The sequence below is a fragment of the Lolium perenne genome, chromosome 4 (assembly GCF_019359855.2).
Source record: "Lolium perenne isolate Kyuss_39 chromosome 4, Kyuss_2.0, whole genome shotgun sequence".
Taxonomy (NCBI): domain Eukaryota; kingdom Viridiplantae; phylum Streptophyta; class Magnoliopsida; order Poales; family Poaceae; genus Lolium; species Lolium perenne.
The window spans coordinates 398,778,062-398,790,341 of record NC_067247.2 but is presented as its reverse complement, the minus strand read 5'-3'; the positions used below and the strand labels follow the sequence as shown (position 1 = coordinate 398,790,341).

The 12,280-nt window shown below is 46.5% G+C and overlaps 1 protein-coding gene across 2 annotated transcripts in view; it reads left to right on the top strand.

The window, feature by feature from the left end:
• Positions 1-10,410, top strand: part of LOC127297583 (uncharacterized) — a 73,700-nt gene extending 63,290 nt beyond the window's left edge. Inside the window, exons 1-13 of one of the 2 annotated variants that reach the window (XM_051327907.2) lie at positions 5,456-5,871; positions 6,237-6,315; positions 6,409-6,498; positions 6,571-6,615; positions 6,747-6,791; positions 7,198-7,236; positions 7,314-7,412; positions 8,272-8,382; positions 8,470-8,603; positions 8,714-8,753; positions 9,128-9,190; positions 9,275-9,456; positions 9,569-10,410. In XM_051327907.2, the coding sequence (XP_051183867.1) occupies positions 5,510-5,871; positions 6,237-6,315; positions 6,409-6,498; positions 6,571-6,615; positions 6,747-6,791; positions 7,198-7,236; positions 7,314-7,412; positions 8,272-8,382; positions 8,470-8,603; positions 8,714-8,753; positions 9,128-9,190; positions 9,275-9,456; positions 9,569-10,064 (1,785 nt within the window). In that variant the 5' untranslated portion in view covers positions 5,456-5,509 and the 3' untranslated portion in view covers positions 10,065-10,410. Of the gene's footprint in view, positions 1-5,455; positions 5,872-6,236; positions 6,316-6,408; positions 6,499-6,570; positions 6,616-6,746; positions 6,792-7,197; positions 7,237-7,313; positions 7,413-8,271; positions 8,383-8,469; positions 8,604-8,713; positions 8,754-9,127; positions 9,191-9,274; positions 9,457-9,568 lie in introns of those variants that run through there. The other variant, XM_051327908.2, reaches the window with a different exon arrangement.
• Positions 10,411-12,280: the final 1,870 nt, after the last annotated feature.

The window sequence follows — 12,280 nt, the reverse complement described above, 5'->3', positions numbered from 1 at the left end:
ATCTTGCGAGGAGTGTTTAATTGAAGAACCTTCAATAAGGTCATCATCGACAAGTGTTTTCTTCGAGAAGGAGGAAGCAGGAAAAGTATCGGCATGATGAGGATTTGCGGAGTAGTTATCAAATATCAACTGGAAAAGAAAATTTCAGTATCAATGATCACGCAAAATAGAATTCCATTGATCTTCGGAAAATTTACACAGCTATTACAGAGGGAGTCTTCAAAAGAATTACTACGACAGTTGTCGCCAAGGCTATTGTGACGTCAACATCAAAAGAAACAGTAAAAATAAAAACAGAAAAAGATAGGGCATTCTACTAGACCTCCGGCTTCGACGAGCTAGGAGCAGGAGTTGGCTTGCATCCAAGATAGGCGAGGATCTTCTTTGAGTTGGGCTTTGAAGCCCTGATCAGCGATTGCCACTTCATGGTCTCCATCTCCTGTGTGTCGCCAACTTTGGTCCAGTCGACGTTTTGCTGGCTGTCAGCAACTAGAGCAATAGTGCTTTCCACGGCCACCTTCATATTTTCTTGGCGAAGCTTAAGTCCAAGATCTTCTGGGGGATTGAAGCACTTGGCAAGAGCAAGGAAAGTCGTGGGTTCCTTTTTCTTCGGGAAGAAGTAAGGGTAGAGCCGCGACAATCCTTCCCTAGCCACAGTAAGACCTTCGCGTGCTTCATCTCCGTGAAACTCAAGGAAAGCAAGTGCGTCAAGAAGGGGATCATTGTCGGGATCTTCAAGTTCATATTCTTGAGATGTTTTCTCTGTCGAGGCAGAAATTTATTGATCAACAAACGAGTAAAGAAAAGCAAGTCCAAAGAATGCAAAATAGCTCGGGCACTTACTGACAAAGCGACGGCTTTGTGATTCCAGGCGTTTAGTAATCGCTTCTTCACGAGCAGATTGTGCGGTTATATGCTCGCTCAAAGCAGTCTCGGCGTCGTGAAGCCTCTTCCGAAGTTCTTTGACACCAGCAGCGTCTGCCTTGGCCTTGTCAGCATCTGCCCTAGCCTTACTAGCATCTGATTCGGCCTTCTTACGAGCCTCCTCACTTTGCTCTAATTTTTGAGCAAGTGTGTCGGCACGTTTGTTGGCCTCCGCAAGTTTTTCTGCCAAAATAGTCAAAGCCAGTCAAATCACGACAAGAAAGGAGTGAGAAGTCATGGGTAAAGAAAAGCAGAAAGACATTACCTTCAGCTTTGCTAGCATATTCACGGTACCCGACGAATTGGGCACCGAAGCGGATGAATTCCTTAATCAAAGGCTGTTAAAGAAAGATAGAGAAAGAAAGCATCAGTATAGGAAAAAGCGCGACAGCACAAAATGAAAAGAAGCAAACAGTGAAAACATCGATAGCATCAAAAAGTATTCAAGGACTTACATCATCCAAAAGAGGAGTCGAGGAGCTACCCAATTGTAAGATAGGCTCTGTGATTGATTCAACCCTCGCCCTTTTTGGTGAAGGGACGAGGGGGCTTGAAGGAGGAGTAGGTTCGTCGGTGTTTTGTTGAGGAGGCGAAGATTCTTCTCCTTCAACTTGCACTTCAGAAACAACTAAAGTATGCGTCGTACTCGTTCGAGCAGTCGCATCAATAGCTGGCGTTTCTTCCTCGTCACCACTACGGTTAAATGGCGACAAGATGAGAAGCAAGGTAGACAAAAATCTTCAAGAGGCAAAACAGTAAGAAACAAGGGGTAACTTACGAACTGACGAGGGCGTCAAGGTATGGATCGAAAGCTGCCTTCCGATTTGAAGGAGCAGCTTCTTCGGCTTTGAAGGTGCCGGAATCTTCGACATCGGTCCTTTTCCTCTTGTTCTTTGGAGAAACAGCAGGAGGAAGAGAGTGTGCCGATGTGGTAGCCTCGGAGTCAGCCTCCTTTTCAGAGGATTCCGCAGATTTTCGAGAACCTGCGGGTTCACTCTCGGGGCAAGGAGCACCCTGGTTGTCATCAGTGACAACGGCTCGTTCTTCGACTTCCCCACCTTCAGGAAGGGGAGGAAGAGAAACAAGATCTGGATGGTTCTGCAAAAAACAACGGGGGATGTCAATAAAAGAGTTATGCAAAGGATATCAAACAAAAATGAGCAAGTCGACAAAGGTTACCTTGGGGAGCGCATTGGTGGCGCTATATGGTTTTACGCGACAAGAAGAGGGGACAGCATCTTTCTTGCTGAGGGAGGAGATTTTCCGGACAAGTTTTTCTAAATCCTTGACCGGCAAATCCACCGACAGCCGATCCACATCATTGTCGCCAGCATACTTCCAGAGGGGATTTTTGCGAGCCTGCAGAGGCTGCACTCTGATCCTAAGGAAATATGCCGTGATTTGGATACCCGACAGTTCTTTACCGCGGGTACTTTGAAGCTCATGGATGCGAGTCATCAGTGCCTCCGTCGCCGTTTTTTCTTCGTCGGTAGCTTCTGCATCCCAGGACCGACGGCGGTAGATTTTCTCGGCACCATCAAAAGGAGGAATGTTGTCTTCAACAGACCCATGATTCTCCTCGTGGATGTACAGCCATTTTTTGCGCCACCCTTGAACTGAGTCAGGGAATTTGACATCGAAGTACTCGACATCAGGGCGAACGCAGATACAAACACCGCCTATGTTATAGGCGACATTGGCAGAGCCATTACGGCGACACAAAAAGATGCGTTTCCATAACGCCCAGTTAGGCTGGACGCCGAGGAAGGATTCGCAAAGAGTGATGAAGATGGAAATATGGAGGATAGAGTTGGGTGTGAGATGATGAAGTTGCAATCCGTAAACGAAAAGCAACCCACGAATAAAATTGTGAATGGGGGCAGAGAGGCCACGGATGAGATGATCAACGAAACTAACCCGATACTCCATTGGAGGGGTTGGGTAGCTCTCTTCGCTGGGGAAGCATAGCGCTTTTGGCTTCTTGCTGATCCCCAGTTTCTTCAGCAGGTTAATGTCTTGGGCAGAGATTTTGGATCTCTCCCACTCAGCGCTCCCCAGATCTGCGGAAGCCATCTTCGATTCAGGAGTACTGTGCCTGATCAATCTGCGCGGTGGCATCAACAATGGCGCAGGAGTACAGCGTGAGAGTAGTTGAGCTCAAGGAGCTATGGGGCGCAAGGGGAGATTTTTGCAGAGGAGAGCAGAGGAGCGACGCAAACGAAAGTGAGGGAGGAAGAAGATGAAGACCTTAAATAGAGGTGCGGCGAAGCGGCGCACCGTTAGATGGAAAAAGTGCGAGGCAGATGGTGTACACGTGGAGCAAGGGTAAAAAAGTAGTTTCGCCCTGTAAGCGTTACAGTGCGTGCGCCAGGAAAAGCGGAGGACGTGTGTCCCCCACTTGCACGACGTGTCAATACGATGCGTAATTTGGGCCCGCAAGGCAGCGAGAGAAAACTTCTCGCGATTTCCAGGAACAGCGGTCGTGGCTATCGTCAGCAGTGGTGTCACCTTAGCAAGAGAAAATTTCGACTCAACAGCTTCATAAAAAAGGCGACAGCCGAAGATTATGGATTATTTTGAGAGACTTTGATCAAATACAAGTTTTTGATCAAACGCTCGGGGGCTAATTTGGAAAAATGAAAAAATTTGCTCATAGCCTCGGGGGCTACTCCCATCGGGAGCGCTGTTCGCGCACCCGAGAGATTTGAAAAACTATGCGACAGGTGAAAACTATAGCGACATAAGGCGTGGAGCCTACACCCAAGCACAAGTCCTTGGCTGTAACCTCGGGGGCTACTCCCATCGGGAACGCTGTTCGCGTGCCCGATGAAATTATAAAAAAAAAGAGAGAAAAAAAAAGAAGAAGAAAAAGTGAGCATATTTCGAGTTATATAAATAACTCGACATATACTCCCATCGGGAGAGCAATATAAGTCATCCGTTGACTCAATAAAATGTGTTATTCCAACAGCCGAAAAAGCACTCGACAATATATTCTCAGAACGCCAAAGTTGCGAACAATTTCTGAATGCCGCAAAACTTTGCGAAGGTAAGACCCCGGATCCGTTCTGTGTGACGTGGCGCCGTCTCTGACGTCGGTTTGCTACTTTTTTCCGTATCAACAGATACGAAGAAAAATCCTAACGAACGCGTTAGGTACCCGGTAAATATGACTGGGACTCGACAGAATGGTAAGACCTTAAGCGGCACCTGTCGAAGTTTACACCAGTATCCCGAGATCATGTCCAGGGACGTGATCTTGAAGTAGGTTTTTGCGGATTGCCACTAGAGCAGTTAACTAGTACCTGATCCGTCAGATGAACTAACCCCAACTACCATTATCCCTGTACAATATAGAAATTCGTATGCAAAGATATATGTTAAAGATAAGAGTTATCGAATAAATATAAAGGTGGAGATTTTCCCTGACTCTACGATTCAAGTAAAATCTCGGGGGCTACTGACATAGGCATCCCCAATGGGCCTGCCGAAGATAGTACCCGGGGTTTACTGAAGGACCACGACTCGAAGAATAAGAAGAACCGGAAGCCCAAATTGTTATTAAGGAAAGTTAGAGTTGTATTAGAAGATAATATTTGTAATCTTGCGGGATGAGTTAGAAACCCTCCCGGACTCTATAACTTGTACATTACGAAATCCCTCGGCTCCACCTCCTATATAAGGGGGAGTCGAGGGACGAAGAAAGTATCGAATCATTGTCTCACAAACCCTAGCTTTCATATCGTCGAGTACTTTTCGGCTGAAACCTTCGAGATCTACTTGCCCTCTACTTCTAACTAAACCTTAGTCTACAACCCGTAGGCATTGACAAGTTAATCCCTTGTCACCACCATCCCGAGAGCTCTCCGCCCTATGGCCCCTACTTCTTCTCCCCTTCACGAGGATCCCTCCTCTGGAGTACCGTCGAATAGGCAATGACAGCATGTCTGGCGGGCAAGAGTAGAATGCGTTCCACAGGTGCGCGCCTCCTAGACGAGAAGCCACCGCCGACCGAAGCCGTTGGTAGCGGCACCCGACTATTGAAGCGCTCCATGTCGCTGCAGTTGGTTGGGGAGAAGCTAGCGGTCTGCGACGGGAGAAGAGGGGCGATGGGGATGGGATGGTGTGAGATGGAGCGGCGTGAGGGCGGCTTTTAAAGCGGCGAGAAGGGACGTTGCGACCATTAACACCGACGCGTGCCCCATTGATGGGACGCGTCGATGCTGCGGAAGTCGAGGAGGAAGATAACCGGTTTCATTGATGCTGACGGTGTGGATCTTGATGTGGCGCGGAAGGCGAGCAGGAAGACGACCGGTTTCGTTGACATTGACGATGCGAGCCCAGAACGATCGGCGCCCCCGTTAGCCTACCCATTTGTTGGGTTCGACCTGGGAGCGCCGGATAACTCATTGAGCCGTGCGGGCGATAAAACTAAATTGGAGATGCTCTAACCCCACGATGGAAAACCGACGGCGGCGATGGAAGTTAACCCAAACGGATTTGTTCCCATGCCAAACACAAAGAGAAATTAAACAAAAGGAAAATCGAAAAAATCCGTTCAACACCCTTCTCCGCCGCCGCCGCCATGCCGTCGCGCTCCCGCGGCCGGCGCGCGTCGCCTCCGACGCCGGTCCAGGAGGACGAGGACGTCGATTTCGAGGTCAGCTACAGCGAGGACGCGGACGGTCCGGATGAGGAGGATGGCTCGGAGGAGGGAGGTTCAGGCTCGTCGTCGTCTGAGGAAAGCACGGATGTAGAGGATGGCGAAAGGTCGGACGAGGAGGGACAGTCGGAGGAGGAGGAGAGTGTCGCGGAGGGCTGCGGGCCTTCCGTGCCGACTAGGGTTCCCGGCGGCGCGGCGGCAGCCGCAGCGGATAGGGCGACCAACGCCCCCAATTGCCCCGTGTGTATGGAGCCCTGGACCTCCGAAGGCGCGCATCGCATAAGGTGAGGCCGGATTGCTCGATGATTTACTGCCTGCTTCGCGTTTGCTAGTTAGTTGTCAGTTTGTTACAAAAACAAGGATGCTTTTGGTTTTTTTTTCTCTCTCGAACTAACAGGAAATTGGAACTTTGAATGTACTTTCATTGCTACATGGTGTCACATCAGCACTATTGTCGATGTCGCCTTGAATTTTGATGGGCCATGGCTACATCGAATGGATATATCCATTCACTGAAATAGGACTAAATTTTCCCCAAATGTTATTATTGTTATAATGTGTCAATGACTATTGCCTGAAATTGAACTAGATCTTGCTCTGGTTGGTCTACGCGCATATGGCTAACTAGGTGATATACCCTATGTTGCAGCTGTATTCCTTGTGGGCATGTCTACGGCAGATCCTGCCTGGAGAGATGGTTAATGCAGCGTGGTAACATTAGTGCGACGGTACGTATGCCAAATGATAAAAGTTTGGAATAACTGCATCCATATCCTTCTGCATAATCTGCCAATCGCATTATCCAATTCATTCTTTGTTAGTGCCCTCAATGTGCAAGGAGGTTTAAACATAAGGACATCATCAATCTCTATGCGCCGGAGGTTGTGGTTCTAAATAATGACCTAGAAAAGGTTAGGTTTGTTTCTTCATATTGTCTGAATTTTCTTTTTGGCCATTAACTGAATATTGTTGCATCTCTGCAGCAATTATCGTCTTGCAGGGAAAAGGTCGAATCCCTTGCAGAAGTGGTAAGTAACATCTTTATGTCGAGCTTCTTTGAATTCCTTTTCAGTCACCTGAGTAGAAAACAGAATGCTTTCTCTTGGTGATTTGTACCAGTAATTTCCTGCTAACATTTTTCTTTTCTTCTTGGGATAAGGTCCTGAAACAAGGGAAGTTGCTTGAGGAGATAATTGCTGAGAAGGTATGCTATAGGTTGTAGCCAGCTTAGTTACTTATTGTACTGTTCAAATTCTGAATGATAACAGTTGTGTCAAGTTCATAGTGTACTGTAATAATGCACAAAGATGGTGCTCCCTCCGCGCCTAAATATAAGGCGCACTTAAATTTCACTGGTCAGCAACTTACAACTTTGACTATGATTTGTACTTATAAGATGTCCACAAAGTTTGTATAAAAATATATATGAAACAAAAGAAATTTTCAAGACGAATGCAACTATACCATTTATACATTCTTAATCCATATAATTTAGTATATATATTAGTGGTCAAAGACTACATCAAAGACCGTGCAAAAAATTGTGCTCAATAGTTGTCACTTTTGTGAGAAGCTTATGCTTATATTTACTTATGTCGTGCACGTTTCAGAATCAGAGGTCAACAGATGTTGGTGTTGCAAAAAGACAGGTAATACTATTTTAAAAATTCAAATATTAATATCGCTGTGTGAGAATATATGTGCTAAATCTTCCTCCGCTTTGAAGAAAATAGCAGAGCGCTCGGATGGAAGAACATATCTGGAACCGTCAGCCTCAGACAGAGCAGATCATAGCTCTAGCAACAGTTGCTGTTTTGTCTTAAAGGTAAATATTTGTTACAAAGTGCTATTTTTCAGTTGTGTATATTCAATATAGTATATACCACCTCCTCTGTCAAGAAATAAGTTACTCGGATTTGTCTAGATTCGCCTGTATCTACACACTAAAACACGCCTAAATATATGTGAATCTAGACAAATCCGAGTCCCTTATTTCCGGACGGAGGGAGTACATGTTTTACTGATCATTTCTATATGGTTTCTTGTATGACCCGAAACATTTGAGTAATAGCAACTTCAAAGTAGAAATGGGATTGAGCAGGGACTTCCACATGCGATTTTTTAGGGTCAATAGAACATACATACCTTTTTTTTTTTGCATCCGAGGGTTGTTTTAGGAGGTTGATGAGAATCTCCATACGCTTCATAAGAAGTACCTATTTAATTTTCTGACTAAGGAAGCCAACTGTTGCTATGGTAATTGTCAGATGATAGACCCATTACATTTGATGGTGAAAACATGTGTTCGGCACATCAGAACATGGTGCCCCCCAGACCCATTCTCGTGGAAAAGAAACTTAGCCTTTCGAAAAAAAAAATGAAATAATACAAACTGGTACCTAATGCTTAGGTAGAGTCAAGAGGCTTTCAGAATGTGTACTGCTGATTCTCATTGCAACACCGAATTTTTGCCAGATTTAACCTCCTGCCCCAGTGCAATGACAGAAAGGACCACCTGCTGGCTGAATTCGGCATGGTAGGCAAGTGACACGTGGCACTTGTGGCCATGGCAGGTGGTCAAATCTGGCAAAAAATCCCACCAATTTTACAATTTCATTGATGGATTTTACTTGTTTCAGAATTGAATTGTGTAATTCTTATAATCTGTTACCCATATTTTGCAGAATGATTTATTTTTTGACGGAGCTCGAGTCATGGGCATAGACGCAGCTAACCAAATAATACTTGCTTCTCGAAAGGCACCTGGTGTATTTGGGGAACATGTTCTTACCAAGGTGTGTTTAAATCATGTGCTTTTGCCAAATGAATGGATGGCCACTAAATTTTGCAATACCTTATTGTGTGTGATTTACTGTCAACAGATTAATATGTCTTCCAATTATGAAGCACGTAATATACAGCTTCCCCCTGATACTAAAGTTGTCAAGGATATATGTATCTTGCCTGGTGGCTCTGCTCTATATGCATCACTGGGAAAAAGGCTATCACTTCTCAGGTTTGTCTTGAACTTATGAAAAAATGTGGTTCTTTTCTGTTTTCTTGTTGCCTTTGAGCTTGTTTGTCCCTTTTTTTCTTTTCAACACTTCTCATTGTATTTGAATCCAGCATGACGACTGACAGTGTTGTTCTTCAATGCTATTTGCCGGTAATAGTCTGACCTTGCAACTCTATAGCAACTTGCAACTAACGCTACTGTCTCCTTTTGTTATCCGTCTTATTTAGCAAATGAAACATGTATCTGGTATACAAATCCTGTTGTTAGCTTGTTTGGAGGTTTGATTAATGGAACTTAGTGCTGCTTGGTTATGTTACCACATGATTATGCCTACAACAGCACACATTTGACTCGCTGCAGACCCCCAAGAATCTGTGATAGAAAGGCATTTTGGTATCCCATTTGGAATTTTGGATTCACCTGCATTGGAAATGTCCTATTGATTGAACACAGTTGGATGAGAAGACTTTTGTTATTTCAGATAATGCCATAATGACCTAATTATCTGTGACATTACCTTGCAGGCTCCTGCTTGGTCCTGCTCAGCACACGACTCTGCTTCACACCATATTTATGCTGGCTTGCAGGTTCAGCAGATGCCCTGGTCTCAAGCGTATTAAATGTTGATACCCTTGCAAGATTTACATGAATAAATTATTTGTGTACTGTAGAATGGAATGCTTTTGGTCTTTGATACTCGTCAGACTTCAAGACCCTTGCATTCTATGGCTGGGCTATCTTCTCATCTGGTGCATACACTCCACTCAGTCACTGATAGCAGCGGTTCCAGGAAGGTTATTTCTGCTTCTGCTATCGGACCTTGCATGTGGGATGTTGATGGCAACCAAAGCAAGTATGTGACACATGGATAGTTCAATCAAGTAGTTTGCGATTACTGATGTTGGTTGGTGTTTGTTTAGAACTGCCTTTGCTGTTTTGTTGATCCATGAATTGTTTTTTCTCAGGCCAAAGTTGCTGCTAGGGGAAGATAATCAACGTGTTTGCTTCTCGCTCGCGTGTAGGCCCCCATCAACTGATCTCTTGGTGGCCTCCTTCCGGCCAAAGTCTGATCTATCAGGAGACGTGGCTCCATCCCAAGCATATCTATCGCAAACACCGACACCGTCTGGATCAGGGAAACTGGGGTATCACACAGTCATCACAAGGACAGGAAGTGCATCCTTTGCCCAAGGCAGCGCCTGTTACTCCAACGTGAGTGAAATCCGCATGTGCAAATCCTCAATCATTCCTTACGGAAACAGTCGGCACCTCTTTGCCTTTGGGGACGAGGCATTGTGTGGGGTCCAGACCTGGGAGCTTCCTTTGTTTGGGATGCCCACTGCTCTGCCCACCCATCGTGAACCAATCTTTGATCTAAGGTACGCGGAAAGTCCATCAGGAGATGGGTACCTTGGCTGCCTGAGTGATCAAAAGTTGCAGGTTTTTGGAGTTAGAAGGTAGAAGAATGACAGGGGTCCAGCACTCTTTTAGGGTTTCACGAATTTTTTACTTCAAACCTGGATTTCAGAGTCTTTTTGGCAAACCAGGTTTTTAGAGTTAGTGCTCTCTCCGATCCATATTAACTATCACTAATATGGATGTAACATTTTACTCGTACACACATCCATAGTAGAGACAAGCGGAGTAATATGGATCCGAGGGAGTAGGTAATTAAATACAGGTTTGATCAAAGCAGAGAACTTTGTTTTACAGTTAACAGTTATTGTATGGTCCCATTTGTGTGCAACTCTGCTGATAAACGTCGGATAATAATAACAAAGGGAAAGGAAGAAACATGGTTGTTAAAGGTGTGTTTGGTTCTTCTTATACAACCCGCTTGTGCTGTAGAAAAGTTAAACGCCAAAACCAAAGGTTTTTTTTTCTTTCATAGCAGATTTATTGGAAGCAGGCAGATTCTAGTAGTAGTTTATTTTTTAAATCAGCTCTACCCCTGCTTTTGCTGTGTGTAAACTACAATTCAATGAAAGTTACACACTAGTGCCATCCATAACCATAAGTGGTCAACATAAAACACACTTGTGTGTGGTCAACATAGCTGGACTCAACTTGTATGAGGTGATATAAGGGCATCTCCAGCGGCGTGACACATTCTATTGTCCGCGAGCGTCCGTTTGTGTCACGCCGTGGACGCTAAAATAACCGCTTTTGTCCGCGCGTCTGGAGGTTGCTCCAGCGGGGCGACGCATTTTTTTTCTTCTTATTTTTTTTTCTCTACTCCATTTAAACATAGTTTCAAATATTATATATTGGAACATGGTTTTACACAAACTAAATATAATTGGGAACATGGTTTACACAAACTAATACATAGTTTGAACCATAGTTGACACAAATAAAACATTGCAAAATGAGGAAACCAGTTGTGTTGATTTTCGTATGTTGGCTACCAAGAAAGAACATTCGAGGGCACACTCAGTCACCCAAACTGGAAAATCCAGCGAGAAATGGTGCCCTTGTTGGTTCTACCGAGGACGAACATCCAGAAACCTCCACTACTGGTTTCGTCTGGCCCGTAGCCAGATTCGCTGCAAAGAAAGAACACTCTAAGTTCTAACTATCGGTATCCGAGCCGGATTCGCCGGTGTGGTAGTGCCTGCGGCACGCCGTGTCGTCGAACACCTTGACGGTCATCTCGCCATCACCCTCGTAGAGGAAGGTGAGCTGGTAGCTGCGCTCGAGCTCGAGGTCGCGGGCGAACTTGTCCCACCCGTGTGCAGGTACATCTTGCCCTGCCCGTCGAACAAGACCTCCACGGTCCAGCGGCAGAAGTTGCAGCTGGCCTCCCGTAGCTGCAAATGCGTCGGCTCGACGCCATCGATGAACTCAGCGCACTTGTCTGGGAGCCGATTGATGTCGAGTGGGTCGTCGTCGATGCGGAGGAGGAACTCGAAGCAGCGGTCCTCCTGCAAAGACGAGGAGGGCGCAGGCGACAGCGATCGTGGGGCCGTAGATGCTCCACCACGGCGGCCCCTACCCCGGGGGTGCCCAGGGCCGCGGCCTCAACCGCGTCACCGGCCACCAGGACCGGCCATGGACTTCCTCGCGGGCCTGGTTGCGTCGTAGAAACACCTAGGCGACGCTACAGTCGAGCTTTGTGGCCGCTAGGGTTTCTTTGGAGGAGTGGATGAGGAAGAAGAACGTGCATCCCCTTTATATAGGTCGGAGGCATACGGTGGCTGCGGGACGCGTGGCGTCGCCATTAACGTGGTTGGCGGAGGTGGGTTGCGGTCGCTCGGCAGCCGAGGCATCACCATTAACGTGGCGCAGACTGCCGAAGCGACGCAGCGGCGCAGTCGCTGGCGCGTTTGAGAAGACACATCGACGTAGGGTTGCTACCAGGCGGGCCCGACGAAACGTCCGCCAGACGCGAGCGGACACTTTGCGCGTCCGCGCAGCGTCCGCAGAGACGCATCCAAGGCGCATATTTGGGCTAGGTTTGCGTCTCCACGGACTGCCCGGTCACTTTGTGTCGCCCCGCTGAAGGTGGTGCCAGACGCATTTCCGATCACGGCGGACGAAAACGGTCACCCAGCGTCCGTTTGCGTCACGCCGCTGGAGATGCCCTAAGCCAACCGAGCTACCAAACACAACTAAGTGAATACGCGTTTGTTTATTTCTTCTTTCAAATAAGAGTTAATAACACTGAAGGTACATAA